General features: G+C 42.0%; 1 protein-coding gene across 1 annotated transcript; it reads right to left on the bottom strand.

Moving 5' to 3' along the window:
- Window positions 1-7,186: 7,186 nt before the first annotated feature.
- On the bottom strand, window positions 7,187-17,067 carry LOC129833268 (uncharacterized). Its single transcript, XM_055897728.1, has 5 exons — window positions 15,981-17,067; window positions 14,982-15,073; window positions 11,929-12,015; window positions 10,349-10,519; window positions 7,187-9,091 (listed from the first exon to the last, which is right to left on the bottom strand). Exons 1-5 carry the CDS (start codon window positions 16,051-16,053, stop codon window positions 8,897-8,899), a joined length of 618 nt encoding a protein of 205 aa, XP_055753703.1. The 5' UTR covers window positions 16,054-17,067; the 3' UTR covers window positions 7,187-8,896.
- Window positions 17,068-17,431: the final 364 nt, after the last annotated feature.

The following is a 17,431-nucleotide window of genomic DNA, read 5'->3' as shown; positions in this document are numbered from 1 at the left end:
GCTCTCTCCGTTTTCTGAATCCGAAGGCAGACAAACAGCGCCGCCATGATTGTTGTGGTACATCAGTTGTCCACAAAGTGGAACGGCGGGCTGTCTAGCTCCCGCCTATCCTTTCTTTGGATTGGTGGATACATAGCATTATTGTAATCCCGTTTTGAATATTCGATGAGGTTTGTTGACGTCAACCGCCTGTATTCAATGGAGAGAGATACTATGCTACAAAAAAATATATATACTATGCTACTAGCCTAATTTCATGAATATGCATAGCTATCTCGAGAAAACTCTGATATAAAGTGTTTTTTCTCAAAGTTGGCGGGATGTCACCGTGTCCTACTTATATCAGTAAAGGAGAATGAAGGTGTCTGTAATATAATAAACGTGGTAAAAACAAATGTAGACTTTTAATAAACGCTATTAAATAATAAATGCTATTCTATAGCTTCCAAAATAGTTTTACTCTGTTGGGGGAGTGCCAAGATGGAGGCACGGTGGCATCAAAACAGCCCTGACATCATCTAGTGTGTATATAAAAATTGTTGACCCTGCCCTGTTTCCCAAAAGCATCTTCAGGTTAAGTTCATCAAACCATTTTAATGATTAACTTAGTCTTAAGATGCTTTCGGGTATCCGGGCCCTGTTCAGTACATTGTAAAGGCATCCTCTCTGTGGTATGAACCAGTGTTCATTACTTGACATGAGAATCTGAGTTTCAGAAGCTGAGTAGTTAACTGTGATATATTTCAGGTTACTTCAAAAGCAAGTTCCATTACAACATGGCTAAAGAGAATCCATTTATCCATTAGTTTCAAGTTTTAATGTCACAAGCAATTAAATGCCTTTCTTACAAGCTCCAAACCCAACAATGCAGTGATCAATATCAATGTAGCACTAAAAATAACAGAAGGTAGAACAAAAACTCTCAAGAAATAAAAATAAGAACATGAGAAAGTAATAAGCTATATAGAGGGTCAGTTCCAATATCATATTTACAATGTGCAGGGATACTGGAGTGATAGAGGTGTGTGTGTGTGTGTGTGTGGACAAATATATAAACGGAACAATTTCAATGATTTTACTGAGTTACAGTTCACATAAGGAAATCAGTCAATTGAAATAAATTCCTGAGGAACCTAATCTATGGATTTTACATTACTGGGAAGGAGTGCAGCCATGGGTGGGTCTGGGAGGGCATAGGCCCACCCACTGGGGAGTCAGGCCCAGCCAATCAGAATTAGTTTTTCCCCAAAAAAGGGCTTTTACATACAGAAATACTCCTCGGGTTCATCAGTGCAACAAAACTGTACATTTTAGAGTGGCCATTTATTGTCCCCAGCACAAGGTGCACCTGTGTAATGATCGTGCTGGTTAATCAGCTTCTTGATATGCCACAACTGTCAGGTGGATAGATTATCTTGGCAAAGGAGAAGTGCAACTGACAGGAATGTTAACAAATTTGTGCACAACATTTGAGAGAAATAAGCTTTTTGTGTATATTAACTTTTATTAGAGCTCATGAAACATGGGACCAACACTTTACATGTTGCGTTTATATTTCTGTTCAGTGTATGTATAGGGTAGGTGACTAGACATCAGGATACCGATGCCCCCTGTATATAGCCTCGTTATTCTTATTGTGTTACTTTTTATTATTACTTTTTATTTTAGCCTACTTTGTAAATATTTCCTTCTTCTTGAACTGCACTGTTAAGGGCTTGTAAGTAAGCATTTCACAGTAAAGTCTACACTTGTATTCGGCGCATGTGGCAAAAAAAGTTTGATTTGATATTTGATAAACAGCATAGCAGCAGCATAAATGATGATTCTATGTAAGTATGTGTGCGTGTCTGTAGTCAGTATAAATGTGTGTGCATGTTATGTGTGTGTTGGAGTGTCAGTATGCGTGAGTGTGTAGAGTCCTGTGAGTGTGCATAGAGACAGAGCAACAACAAAAATATATGTAGTCTGTGTAGCCATTCTGTTAGCTATTTAGCATTATTATGGCTTGGAGATACAAGCTGTTCAGGAGTCTGTTGTTGTCTTGATGCACCAATACTGCTTGCCGTGTGGAAGCAGAAAGAATAGTCCATGGCTTGGGTGGCTGGAGTCTTTAACAGTTTTCTTGGCTTTCCTATCACACCACCTGATATAGAGGTCCTGGGTGACAGGGAGCTCAGCCCCAGTGATGTGCTGGGTTATCTGCAACACCCTCTGTAGTGCTATGCGATCAAGGGGGTGCTGTTGCCATACCAAGCTATGGTGCAGCCAGTCAAGATGTTCTCAATGGTGCAACTGTAGAACATTTTGAGGATTTGATGGCCCATGCCAAACCTTTTCAACTTCCTGAGGGGGAAGAGGCGCTGCCGCTCCTGTGCGCATGTAAGTGGACCAGTGACAGTGCATGTCAGAGAAAAAAACAGGCCATGTGGTCGAAGGAATGTCCGTAGAGCCCTGAGACAGGAATGTGTCTAGACACAGATCTGGGGAAGGGTACCAAAAACATTATGCAGCATTGAAGGTCCCCAAGAACACAGTGGCCTCCATCATTCTTAAATGGAATACGTTTGGAACCACTAAGACTCTTCCTAGAGCTGGCCAAACTGAGCAATTGGGGGAGACGGGCTTTGGTCAGGGAGGTGACCAAGAACCCGATGGTCACTCTGACAGAGCTTCAGAGTTCCTCTGTGGAGATGGGAGAACCTTCCAGAAGGACAACCATCTCTGCAGCACTCCACCAATCAGGTCTTTATGGTAGAGTGGCCAGGCAGAAGCCACTCCTCAGTAAAGCAACATGACAGTCCGCTTGGAGTTTGCCAAAAGGCACCTAAAGCCTCTCAGACCATGAGAAACAAGATTCTCTGGTTTGATGAAACCAATATTGAACTCTTTGGCCTGAATGTCAAGCATCACATCTGGAGGAAAACTGGCACCATCCCTACGGTGAAGCATGGTGGTGGCAGCATAATGCTGTGGGAATGTTTTTCAGCGGTAGGGACTGGGAGACTAGTCGGGATCGAGGCAAAGATAACCGGAGAAAAGTACAGAGAGATCCTTTTTTTAAAAAACAATTTTATCCCATTTTCTCCCCAATTTTTCGTGGTATCCAGTCGCTAGTAATTACTACCTTGTCTCATCGCTACAACTCCCGTACGGGCTCGGGAGAGACGAAGGTCGAAAGCCATGCGTCCTCCGAAGCACAACCCAACCAGCCGTACTGCTTCTTAACACAGCGCGCCTCCAACCCGGAAGCCAGCCGCACCAATGTGTCGGAGGAAACACCGTGTACCTGGCCCCCCCTTGGTTGGCGCGCACTGCGCCCGGCCCGCCACAGGAGTCGCTGGAGCGCAATGAGACAAGGATATCCCTACCGGCCAAACCCTCCCTACCCCGGACGACGCTATGCCAATTGTGCGTCGCCCCACGGACCTCCCGGTCGCGGCCGGCTGCGACAGAGCCTGGGCGCGAACCCAGAGACTCTGGTGGCGCAGTTAGCACTGCGATGCAGTGCCCTAGACCACTGCGCCACCCGGGATGCCACAGAGAGATCCTTGATGAACACCTGCTCCAGAGTGCTCAGGACCTCAGACTGGGGCGAAGGTTCCCCTTCCAACAGGACAACGACCCTAAGCACACATCCAAGACAACGCTGGAGTGGCTTCGGGACAAGTCTCTTAATGTCCTTGAGTGGCCCAGCCAGAGCCTGGACTTAAACCTGATCGAACATCTCTGGAGAGACCTGAAAATAGCTGTGCAGTAACGCTCCCCATCCAACTTGATAGAGCTTGAGAGGATCTGCAGAGAAGAATGGGAGAAACTCCCTAAATACAGGTGTGCCAAGCTTTTAGCGTCATACCAAAGAAGACTCAATGCTGTAATCGCTGCCAAAGGTGCTTCAACAAAGTGCTGAGTAAAGAGTCTGAATACTTTCAAAACATTTCTAAAACCTGTTTTTGTTTTGTCATTATGGGGTATTGTGTGTAGATTGATGAGGGGGAAAAAAACTATGAATCCATTTTAGAATAAGGCTGTAACGTAACAAAATGTAGAAAAAGGCAAGGGGTTCAAATACTTTCTCTGTGTGTGTGTGTGTGTGTGTGTGTGTGTGTGTGTGTGTGTGTACAATATAAATTAAATGAAACGCATATCCATAACCATGGTAGCAATTGAAAGGGAACAGTTTGGAGATGATGGGAAAATTATTAGATCAAAAGTGAGGACGCAGCAGTTCACCTTACACAAGACTAAATCCAAACATTACACTGTTGATTTTCTGTGCATTTTACATTTACTGTACTTTTTGATGCATTTCTTGATAACAAAATCTAAAACTACTCTGGATAGATTCTGTAACATGATAAGACTATTCCTGGAGAATATGGGGTAGGTGTAACATAAGACACCCAAAAAATTGCATGGGTCTGAGTGAGTAGGTTCGAGAGGACTAACTGTTCTCTCCAAGTGGCCACACACCTCTCCAAAGTGTGCACTCTCCAAAGTAAGCATTTTCAATGCACTTTTATGAGTCAAAGAAGAGTCTTCAACTATAAGGATTTTTTTTTAGCTCTCCTAGCTGTACCGTTGAGGAACTAGAGCAAGCACACTTGTAGTTGTTTAGTTTGGAACACAGCCCTGCATTCCTGCCATCACACAATTACTGTTGTTGTTTACGGAATCCAAAAACAGTCCATTATAACATCGCAATCTGGGTCAGGTGGGCATGATTTGAAAGCTTGTTCTATTGCCAACACGACTAGTATAAAATAACATCTTACAGTGTTAGGCTTTCACAAGACAATTCAGAGAAACACATTGTAATCTTGGTGCACACAGAAAATAGTCATGAGTGCATTCAGGTGTGTGTACTGCGGCAAATATTCTTCCCAATAAACAAATCGTCTCATTCTGTTAAAAAAAAAAACAGGGTATGATGCCATGTCATCTGGTAACTGTACATCACACATAGTGATCATAAACACTGACACTGTATATTACATGAGTTTTATGATTTGGAAATGTGAAGTTCACATTTGGACTCATGAATGTTTGTGTTGCTCGTATGATATCAAAGCTGTATTTATTATATTCCTCAAGATCTCATCTTTCAGAATACATTGATTCATCTTAATTTACGTCATTTCCCTCACTCAGACAACAAAATATTTACAATAGTTGCCCAATTACTGGGAGTGATTGAGGCAACTTCTGTCACGCGTGGTGCTCAAGTTCAGAACGGCGGTCAGTCAAAACCCATACAGCACTGTGAAGCACAGAGCCAGAACTCTGACGTCATGTATAGCATGTTACTGTACAGTAACTGCATTCCAATTTAGGCACTTATTAGTGCCCAAATCTGTCATTTTCAATCCATATACAGGCACGAGTGTAAAGGGCTACAAAGATTAGGACATTTACTGAAGAAAAAATCCACTGCTATTTGCTGTCCTTCATTGAAATCTGAAGGGTTATCAGAAAGTAATTGTAAATTGAACAAAGCCTGTCTTTTCAATATAGCATGTGCTAATCCCCTAAATGCCAAATCTCTATGCTTAATTAGCTGTTGAGATGCCAATGAGGAAGAGAGCACCCCATGTCACCTCTTTTTGTGGTCTGTATTTTAAGGGATCAAACGACCATAAGACCTAATTAGCTATATGGGGCTCATCTTTTACGACAATAGCTCAAGGGGATTACCAAACAGTTGCACTTTGTGTCTGTCAGTCAGAAGACGGTGATGGAAGTTGTTCATCCTGTAGTGTCTTCTCATTCTGCCCCTAGGCTGTTTCCAGCTGTGCTGCCCAACTGTGAGGAGCTTAATGACCTCTGAGTGCCTCTTTTTGTTCTCTCTCTCTCTCTCTCATTAGACACCCAACAGCAGGACAATGGAACCCTTGTGGACACTTCATCTAATGAGTTAAATATATTACTGACTGTGACATTATGTTTATGTGAGAGTAGTGTCTCAAAAAGTATGGGGTGGGTTGGTTCAGTTTTCAGTTAAAATGGTGTAATCTTCAAGACTGCAATTCTATAGCTGGCCATCAGAGGTCAAGCTTTTGAGTGACAATGGATGGAGAAGGACTTTGACAAGGCACAGAGGTAACATATGTTCATTAATATAGAAACAGATGCATACATTTTCCTCCATAGTGTCATTATGACTTTTAAAAACAATTCAGCCATTGCAAGTAACAATTTACATGATTAAGAAAATATAGATTACCCCCCTGTATATAGTCACGCTATTGTTAGTTGCTCTTGAATTACTTGTTACTTTTATTTCTTATTCTTATCCGTAATCTCATCCGTATATCTAACTGCATTGTTGGTTAGGGGCTCGTAAGTAAGCATTTCCCTGTAAGGTCTACACCTGTTGTATTCGGCGAATGTGGCTAATACAATTTGATTTAATAACAGTTTATTATTTACATACATATGTTCAATGTGTGTGCACAGGTCAGATGTAACTTGGTGGTGGGCTCAAAGTAAACTTACAGGTAATTAATTCACTGTATAATACTTAGGTTCCAGGGTCATTCAAAATGCACAAAAACACTGCTCCCACCAATGTAATGTGCAGTTTAGAGGGTTCGGAAAGGGAAAGTTAGATGTCCTCCAGTGATTTTGTTTTACTTTTCCTGTTCAAATATCCCAAGTATAAATACATGCACTAAAGGGTTAAACAAATATGTTTTTAGCAAAATTGTGTTTTTGAGACAACCGCAAACTTTCAGTTAACTTCAAGGATTTTGGAGTGGCAGGTTTGGGGCGGCAGGTAGCCTAGTAGTTAGAGCGTTGGGCCAGTAACCGAAAGGTTGCTAGATCGAATCCCTGAGCTGACAAGGTAAAAATCTGTCGTTCTGCCCCTGAACAAGGCAGTTAACCCGCTGTTCCTAGGCTGTTATTGTAAATAAGAATTTGTTCTTAACTGACTTGCCTAGTAAAATAAAGGTTAAATAAAAGGAGATGGTCAGATGTGATGTCATCAGCCTCCTTGTTTGAGGATCAATAGAGGAGCAATAGAGAACAAAAGAGGAAAGCACCACCTGCCCCTCCCCCTGCTTGTTTCATGTCATGTCATACCTGGACCACCTATTGAGATGTGCCTTTTGTTAAGTAAATCATGTGTTAAATGAGGTGTAAAGGAAACTAGTGGACATTAAGGACAGACAGAGACAGCACACAGGCGCTATGTTAAACATGTCTTTATCTAGAAGCCACCACCATCTCAATTAGTTTACGTGACAGACAGGAATTTATAGACACAGGTCTATAAATGATTATCAACTCCAATTCTCACTCTTACACTTGTAAAAACATACAAGTATTTCACAATTGCTGTCTTTTGAATAGACTTGTCTCTACTTGCTAACGGCTGCTGAAACCTCATACTTTTGTTTCAGACATGATGTGAGGGAAATATTACATACTTTTTCTTGTCATTCATACTGGTTTCTTCTCAAGCGTGTGCAGGGACTGTTAAGACAGGCAGCCCAGTTAATAAAAATAAAAAAAGCTTTTTACACAACTATTCTCATTCACTGTTCACAGAGCTCTTGAATAAACAAAGCTAGCTAATTAGTTAACGTTTCCCAGAATCCCAATGTTTTCCCTTTTATCTTAAAGGCCCCGTGCAGTCAAAATTCAGTTTTCTGTGTTTTGCATCATATTGTACAACAGCTGATGAAACTAACAAGATTTGATAAGTATTATTTCCTGGTTGAAAATACATTCTACATAGGACCTTCTAAACAACAGGTGTTGCATGGGTGGAGTTTCAGCTTGCCTGGTGACATCACCAGGTGGTAAATGAGTTAATAGATTAATAACAAAGAGTTCCAAACCTCTCTAACAATAACAACTCGTTTTCCCTTTTCTCCTCCCTACTCAGACCACAATTCTTGCTTGTTAAAATGTTCAATGCTTAAAAGCAACAAAAATACAATTTTGATCATTTTAATGGAAAACCATTACAGTAAGGTACATTATTGTTACCCATAAATGATTTGATATAAAAACGGCTGCATTGGGCCTTTAAGACCCGTTACCAGAGCCAACACAGGTTTGGTGTTGTTGACTCACCCTTCACAGGTTCCAAGACTAACACACAAGTTGTAGCTGGCTCAGCTGTACAACCCAAGCTCAGCAGGGTAGGACATAGAAGCATTTTACAACTCACGCTTATACGTTTTTGGCTCGGACATTGCACTAAAAGAGGAGAGTGGTTTTACTCAGAAAAGCACTTGCTACAACACAGTTCCCCAAAAAACAATCATCCAGATTACTTTAATCCATAAAATTATCAAATGGGGGTACCATAATGAAATGTAGAAAATATGATAAACATTTTTTTTTAATCTAAAGATTGTTCTTCCCTTTTTGGTGCTTTTTCTGTTCACAGCAAAATGGTCTTTGTTTTTCAGCAGCACATTTGCCATGGAGTGTCTTTCTACCTGGCCTGTCTCCTCTGACGGTTAACTTTGGCATTAGAACCTGCCATCTCAGACACATATAGTCATGGTATTGGTCATCTACAGGGCGGTTTCCCTTTTCACTGAAGAATGGCAATCCAAGTCTTCCCAGTTCACCAATCTTATTTAGGCTCCAGTTTAAAATCACAACTGACTAGAGGTGTTTAGACATTCAAGTTTGTCAGTATGGAGTAACCCGCAATGTAGAATTTCACTATCTTTGGTCCCTATCTTCCAGCATACTGTCACTGCAGGATGTTCCTACAGTACAGTCAACCCTTTGGCTGCTGGATCTGATTCAACCTATTGAGAATGTGTGCATTTCCACTGTCTGTTATCCTCTGACCAGTTTGGCACATCAAGGTGGATAAAAAGCATCAATACTCCAGTTGTCCTTGTCATCGTGTGTCAGTAGCGAGTCTGAGGATTCAGACTGGTAGGGTGGCACTGTTGGCATCCTGAGTGGACGGGCACTGAGTGGTTACCTCTGACTGAGTGGTAAGGTCTGTGCCAGGGTGTGGAGGGTAAATGTTCTGGGGATGAGGAGCGTCTATTACAGACCCCAGAATGTCAAAGGGTACTTCAATGGAGTGGCGGATGCTCTCCTCATACGTTGGAGGGGGCTGTGGGTGAGAAAGAGTAAGCTTTGGTTAACACTGCTTTAGAACCTAGGGTAAGTGGATACATGTCAAATGGGTGAGTGGATGGCTTGATTTGAGTGTGTCGCGGCTCATCATATCAAGCTATACTTTGTGACAAAGTGAGCCACTTAGAATGAGTCACCCTCCTAAAATAAAGGTTAATTAAAAAATAAATAAAATGTTAACACTCATAATTGAGAGGCTATAAAACGTACTGAAAATGTTAAACGCTATATATTCCACACACACAACAAAATAACCCATGACCTTCTAAAATTACATCCCATCTAAGATTAGAGACTCCATTTCCCAGGTGTAGGTGTTTCCTAACGTGTATTGGCTGATACATGATCTCTAACATCAAACCTAATGGCATCATGTTAGCGTTTACATGACAGATTAGGTTGGCAGCACCCGGGCTCCCTTTAGCATCACTCTTCCAGTACAGAGCCTATCTCCGTCATCAGCCAGCTCCTCACTCCCTGACTAACTCCTTATCTTTTAATTGCTTGGGACCCCCGCGGGCGGCAAGGACAGCCCTGCACGCCTATAAAAACACCACACACGTACAACGTAACAAAGTTTCACTCCAGCCCCTACGGCCACAGCACAGACGGGGCAATTATGGGCCATCAGACCCCCATCAGGGGCCACTTTGAGCTACGGTGACAGAATGGGAGACTGATGGGAGGGCACTTATTCACTGGGACATTTATTAAAGAAAAAGAGTAGCAAAAAAATACAAGTAAAGGAGAAAGAAAGCACAAAGCTGCATTCTCTGCCACTGTTTACACTGAGGACGCAAGCTTTAATTATGTTTGATTTGCCCTTTTCTCATTACCTTGTTTGCTCGAGCGTTACGCAAGTTAAAGCCCCGGCGAAAGATCAACACGGTAAAACCTGGGAATGCGCAGTCTGTGCATCACTACAGCAGAAGATGAGATGATAGGGCTCCTATTTACGGCGTTCTGAATAGTGTTTCATCTTAGAACAAGCTCCAGTTATCCTGTGACAGCACATTCATAATGAACAAAACCTCTCATTTATTCTCTTTTATAGGTCACTGCACTTTGGAGTAAACAACAGATTATATATGTGAGGCTCTTTAATAATGGACTAAAGATGAACTTTGGTAACGTTCAATAACCTACACTTTCAGGCAGCTGAGGCAGCGTTCAATACTTATGAGGATACATGCCACTTATCTCAATGCTACCCGTCCACCCCCCAGTATCTTACCTCAGTCAGGATGGAGCCGTTGAGGCCGAAACGGTCAGCGATCATCATGTGTATCTGTCTCTGGCGGTCCTTCTTCCTGACACTCTCGTAGGAGGGCAGCCTGGGGAGGGGCGCCTCCAGGGTAGGCAGGCGGTAGCTGGAGGGCAGGCCGATAAGGAACAGCTGCCCTGACTGATGGAGAGAAGACGCAGACAGCCGGGGAACACAATGGAACAGTTAGAGAGATGTCACAAACACTTTGATGGAAGATACTGCTGGTGTCAGTTTGGTCATGGAGAATCCTTGTCAGTGCATCACTGCTGACTATACGCATCAGAGCAATAGACCTATCCACACACAGCAGAAGCGGGGCCTCCTGTTCCTGGAGATTTTTTACAAGAAAAACATTGTACCAAAAACCAAATCAAATAAATATTATTTAACACTATAAAACATGACAAATGTATATATAATATGATTGTATTAAATATTGGAATTGGTCTAAGCCGGTATTGCTTATTTTATAAAGCAGTGTGTCGCTATACCCCCTTGAGGGGCGCCCTGGCCTGAGACTGGTGCTGCGCTGCTGGTGATTATGGCTATATGAAATTGCATTGGCATAGCCTTGTTTGTTAATTTAGTAGAAAATACACTTTTATATTCCTGTGCCCTTATCACAGTCAAGACACCTCTATTTTATAGGTAGAATATTATGGAATACATAACAAAATAAATAGAAAATAGTATTTTTGAAAAGCAAAGAATTGCAAGTGAGATGCACATCTCATGACTGGAATGGTTACTTTTTAAAAAGAGTGACAATTTGAGAAGGGTCTCATGCGCTCAATTTTAAGTTGAAAGACAATTTATTCAGGGATATAAAACATATCATTTCTTATTTTCGACAATATATATAGATGTTAGTTCAGACTAGATTCTGCCTGTTCTTTGGACTTTTCAAAATATATTTACAATTTTACATTGCATGATTACGCATGAATGACCTTTTACCACATGACACGACACATCTGTTTGGTGAGTAGGTTTACTATAATGTTCTCCCCTGTTACTTGTTTTTAAATGGCATATGAAAGCAAAAGTAGTCTATTCTATATTACCTAATTAGGTTGAACTATAGCACAGTAGTTAGTAGACACATGGGATTCAGTTCCTTGTGCTTGACTGCAGAAAGCAATAGCCTATCAAATTGATGTGGATGTGTTTGCTGCTTATGTTGTAGACTGCAGTCTACCTGATCTTGCATGATTGATGTTATTTAGTTTACTGTCTGACTTATCTAAAGAGCAAGGTGTAGCCTAGGCCTAATTCTTTCTCCATGGTTTTGACTTGTCTGCTTATTGCACATTGCCTTGTATCAATCTGTGTGCTTAATAATCCCGGGGGCAGGTATAAGCTACTTAATGATGATTGACGACCATTCAAGTATTAATGCATTTATGATACCAGCGACTTTGGAAATTATAAGCCCCCCCCCCCCCCCCCCCCCCCTCTAGCTCCGCACCTGACACACAGGTATCACTGGGTCTGACAACGTATTGACTGAAAACGTATTGACCCACCCAGTCCCTTGGCCTTCTTACCTGTGAGTGTGTGTTGTCGTGAGTCTGTTCCAGACAGGGGTTTCCCACCAGTGTCTGTCTGCTGCTGTAGTACTGAGGAGGGGCATCCTGCAGGAGGACAGAGGGAACAGTGATTAATGTGAGTTAGACTATAGTATGATGAACCCTCCATTAGCACATTAACTACAGAGATGACTGAACAACTTCTAACAACCCTACATTTACATTTGAGATTCAACGAGAATCTAATTAAAATAGAGATTGAATGTCGACGATCTGCCCAACGTCAGCCTTGTACAACATTCCGAAATGTAGCCCAACGTCCCAATTAGGAAGGCATTCCCTAATTTCAGCCTCATTGACCAATTGTCATGCCTTGTTTCATTCGTTTTGGTCCTGACTGTTTTAGCAATACCATAAATTATCGATGACCACCCTACGATTTCCGTGCCTCCTCCCAGTCCCACCCATTTCAAACAAGATTAGGCAGGCTCACACTGTATGAGGTGCTGGAATTCTTCAAAAGCCCTGCCGGAAAACTAGGTGATTACCCTGGGCCTAAATGAGTCTCTTTGTATTGGGGACAATGCAGTGTCCTACTGTGTCACCAGGGTCCCTAGCAAGAAACCACACAGTGTGACCTTTTCAGCATCTCTCTTTTCCCTTGTAACTGTAGCAGGTTCCTCTTAACAAGCATGCTCAAATACACATTATGGCCCCCATAGTTAATTTGGACAACATTACATAGCATTACAACAAAGGAATTTTTTGCCTAACAGAGTTCAATCCTGTATCACAACCGGCCGTGCTTGAGAGTCCCAATTGGCCCAGCGTCGTCCGGGTTAGGGTTTGGTCGTCATTGTAAATAATAATTTGTTCTTAATCTTAACTGACTTGCCTAGTTAAATAAAGGTTAAATAAAATAAATTAAAATGAGGATGCGTGATGAGTAGGAGAACGGTTGTAGCAATTTACATAGGAAAATTTCCCCCACTGCGAATCACGCATAGGGAAGTAGGCTTGTTCATATTGACAAAATGGTCACCTTCAAAACATCAGGGACAGTTTTTGATGTCTGCCTGAACGGGGACATCACTCACGTTCCCAGTGATGCAGTTTGATCTTTGTCACCACCCCTCCAGCATGTGACAGAGAGAGACGCCACAGAAACATTGATGTCAAAGGTCACCTTCCCTCGCTAGTTTGCACATTCAAGGGACGAAAAAAGTCTTGAGGATAAAAAGGGGAGATGTCCTTTTGTTTACTGCCTCTGATTCACCCAGCGTGAAAAAGCACAACCGTGTAAAATCAGAGCTGAAGTGGGGGGAGGACCCCATCGGCAGTGTGCCTTTTTCAGTGACGCGACCTGAAGGAGAGCCATTGTCCCCAACACCCACAGGAGGGTCTGGCCATTATTCATGGAGCAAACTGAAGCAGGGAAAGGTATGTGGCAACAACACATATAGAGGAAAGTAAACGTTCCATAGAAAACAATAATAGAGGCTTTTTTCCATGTGAGCCTCCCTCGCAATCTGGCTTGCCTTCAGGTTGGTGTCCTTGTAATGATCTTGTAACAAAACCACCCTCTTCTGCAACATGCCTCAGTTAACCAGTCACTATGACTATATGGGTGACTGGATAGGATTTCAGGGAATGTGTAAACGACATAACAGGGAGACCAAAAACAACTAACTGATTTCAACAAATCTGTTTCTATATAAAAACAACTTAAATCGTCAGGAAACTTGATTTTTACTTTGCTCACACCACCAGCTAGCTGTGTATTCTTTCACCCAGTAACACTTTGTCACCTGTACAGTTCCCAGAGGTCATCTCCATACCCACCAAGATCTTTCCATATTTACACCCTGTCACCCACTGTTTACTATATAGACTAGACTCCACTCCCCACACTGACAATATGTTAGGAAATAGTGACGAGCAATGTTGTCTGATCTGTCATGTGTGGGTTACTCTAGCTGACAGCAGGTCAAAATGGCTGACATGTACAAGAGTACAAGCCTGTCTATTCCTGACAAGAGACAGCAAAACTTTTCTCTAATCTGTTCAGGCCAGAGCCAAACATACCAGAGAAAGGAGATGTTGGTGTTTCCTGTCTGTCTGAGAAAGGGAAAGAGTTGGAAGGTATGAGTAGTGTCCCTGTTCTCCAGAGATAACATACTAACCCTACCCCAGGGACGCAGGTCAGGAAGAGGAAACATGGAGGATGGGAAAAAACTGAAAACTGACCTCCATGGAGAGTTTATACTTCCTGTTCCCTATTTCCTGTACCAAGTTAGGGACTTGAATATTGGTCATAGTTTGAAGTTGTTAAATAGTATTGATATGTATGAACCTCCATACTTTGGGCACCCATCATGGTACCATTCATATAAGATACTCTTGTCTGCTAAGTTCTATTCTCTGGGAGGGAGAGGAAAGGAGGTCAACAGTGATACAGAAGACTACTTCTCTGTGCCAGTGTTTGTGGTCCTCACTCAGTGGAACACTGAATATTGTATCCAGTTTCTGGATGAGATTTGCCAGTAGGCTGTGCAGGATATGCTTGTTTGCAGTCAAGATCAGATTTTCCTCCGCCCTGTGTTAGCCATTCCTATGTTTTCATACAACATGTTTTGAGTCAAATGTTTAGCTAAACAATCTGTTTGTAATATTCTCATTGTAGTGGTGTTGACACATCACAAGATTGGCGCAGGTATCAATAGCATTTGTCAATGCTGCCTCACCACACACTATGGCTCATGAGTCCTTTGGCACTCAGAGATAGTTATGGAAGCCGAAGTTTATAGCCAAACCACTGTTAATTCCATGAAATGCAAATGCATGGTTTTACAGTGATCATATCAAGTTTTTTCTGGGCCTGTTCCCATAGCCATGCAAATTAAACGTGACACCTCTTAATGGCGCTACATTTAATTTGCATGGTACATTTGGCCTCAGTCACATCTAATCTGTATTGTGCCGAACTTTAATTTATGGTTAGTTTACAAGTGACACATTCTTATTAATTGTATCTTTCAATAAAATATAGTGAGTGAGCTCAAGGTCCTTACCATGTCTCCATGTGTGTCCTTGCAGCAGTGAGGTTCTTTCCGGTATATGGACAGCAGCACCACGATCACCACAAAGAACACCAGACCTGAAACTAGTAAAGGAGAGGAGAGGAGAAGAGAGAACTCATCACCCGCTGTTAACAATGCATCAAAATGACAATGGACATGCATTTGTACAAAAGGTACATTACGTAATGCTCCAGTCTAATTCATGTAAAGTAATAGTTTATTATAGTGTTCAGAACACTGTAATATGCTGTTGCTAGGGGACAGAGCTTTTCCTGCTCAGGTCACAGGTAATTAAGTTGAAACGCTGTGTGGACATACTGTGTAGACTATTTAATGGAACGCTGTTCACAATATGTTTTTCAATCTGTGGACAGGGATAATTGGCTATTGTAATGTTAGTCGCAGTCGATTTTCCACACTTCAAATTCATTTACTATCAAATATAAATGTGAAGTCAACCATGTAATTCATCTTCTGATACAAAACAAGTCCAAGAGGAACAGTAGCAGCTTCAAGATAATACAGATAGGTTCTAAAAATAGAAAGCTTCATATCTAACATGGTAGGCAAATAGGCTGCTATCTACAGTGATAGCAGCTGGCGAACAGTGTATTCAACATATTCCTTATCACACCACCACAGCAGTGATTTGATGAAGTAAAAGGATCCATCACTGGTGTGAACAACCTGCTGAAGCAACAGACTCCCCATCCAGATCTATAGCATAGGTCAGTGGTCCACATAGGCTACACTGTTGCAGTTTTCTACAACTTTACAATAGTTGTGTTTTGTCCAAAGAAAACGAATGAACACATACAACTGCTATTAATGTAACAGGCAAAAGTGACATGCCAATACGCCTGTTGATCATAACAGATGGGTTAATTACAAAAATATGCCTAAGATTATATCGGATTCTGATCTATGCTCAAATGCCACCATCAGTTTCATGGAAAATGTGACATTTTGAGAGATTAAAATCTTACTTACATGCTGCCACAATGACCGTGAGTTGATCCGATGTTAACTGAGAGGGGGTGGTTGGAGTTGCAGCGGTGGACATCTCTGGCGAATAGACTATCTAAACCCAATTGGATCATGAAGTCAGAGGGTAAAAGGGGACTGTTTTCCTCAAAGGGACCGAGATCATAGATTCGGATTATTTTCCTTATCCCTTGTACTATTCCAATGCAAGAGAGACGAGCTCCAAACAAGAGTCGGTTCAGGGAAACTCACGTCGGTTAACTTGCCACAGTATTTGAGTCCTAGGGCGCACTGTCGCGCTCTCAAATTCCGTGACGTCGCCGGGCACCGGACAACAAACAGTCCTTGTACGATGTTGATAGACACGCGCGCGCAGTCGCCAAGGAGGCAACTTGGCTGACGGGTTATTAAGTAGCCACTGAACTCATAGCAGCACACCGAAGTCTTTTTACATAATGTTGAGACAATGTAATAAAGGTTTTTCTGTTGCATTTTCTTGACAGATCATAGGCTAAATCCAACTTTACTCGATCAATCATTCAGAAATGAACTAGTTTGTACTCTTCATGACAGACTAGATAGGTTTAACCATTAACCAGACTATACAACACACTAATGCAAAATAGTTTATTTATTTGATTAAATGTAACTTATTGACTACGTTCACACAACATCACGCTTTCGTATCTTAACGTTTACAAAGTAAGAAGCCTAAATAGTTCTCTTGGTTGGGAATCCCAATATTAGGGTCCAAATCAGCCAGGAGGACATCACATTCCAGCATTGGAGTCACAGTTTACCTTGGAGATGCCTGTGATGGGATAGTGTGCAATGAGGGAACAGCCTGTTGGTGAAGTCCAAAACGCATCTCTGCTACATGTACGGTTCCTTCGGAAAGTATTCAGAGCCCTTTTGACTTTTTCCAGACTTTTACCACAGCCTTATTCTAAAATGTATTAAATAGTTCCCCCCCTCATCAATCTACACACAATACCATATAATGGCAAAGCAAAAACAGGTTATTCGAAATTTTTGCTAATTTATCAAAATTTTTAAAAAACGAAATATTACATTTACATAAGTTGTCACGCCCACTCCTCCTCTCTGGCTGCCTATCATTTTTTTCAATATTTTTTTAATATTTAAAAAAAAAAATACTTTTACCCCTTTTTCGTGGTATCCAATTGGTAGTTACAGTCTTGTCTCATCACGGCAACTCCCATACGCACTTGGGAGAGGCGAAGGTTGAGAAACATGACCCAACCAAGTCACACTGCTTCTTGACACAATGCTCGTTTAACCCGGAAGCCAGCCACATCAAAGTGTAGGAACAAACACTGTACACCTGGCGACCGTGTCAGCGTGCATGCGCCCGGCCCTCCACGCTAGAGCGCGTTGGGACAAGGACATCCCTGCCAGGCAAGCCCTCCCCTAACCCGGACGCTGCTGCAGAGCCT

Source organism: Salvelinus fontinalis, chromosome 34 (genome assembly GCF_029448725.1).
Source record: "Salvelinus fontinalis isolate EN_2023a chromosome 34, ASM2944872v1, whole genome shotgun sequence".
In the NCBI taxonomy this organism is placed as follows: domain Eukaryota; kingdom Metazoa; phylum Chordata; class Actinopteri; order Salmoniformes; family Salmonidae; genus Salvelinus; species Salvelinus fontinalis.
Note: the sequence above shows the minus strand (reverse complement) of the source record. Positions and strands in the feature narration are given on the sequence as shown.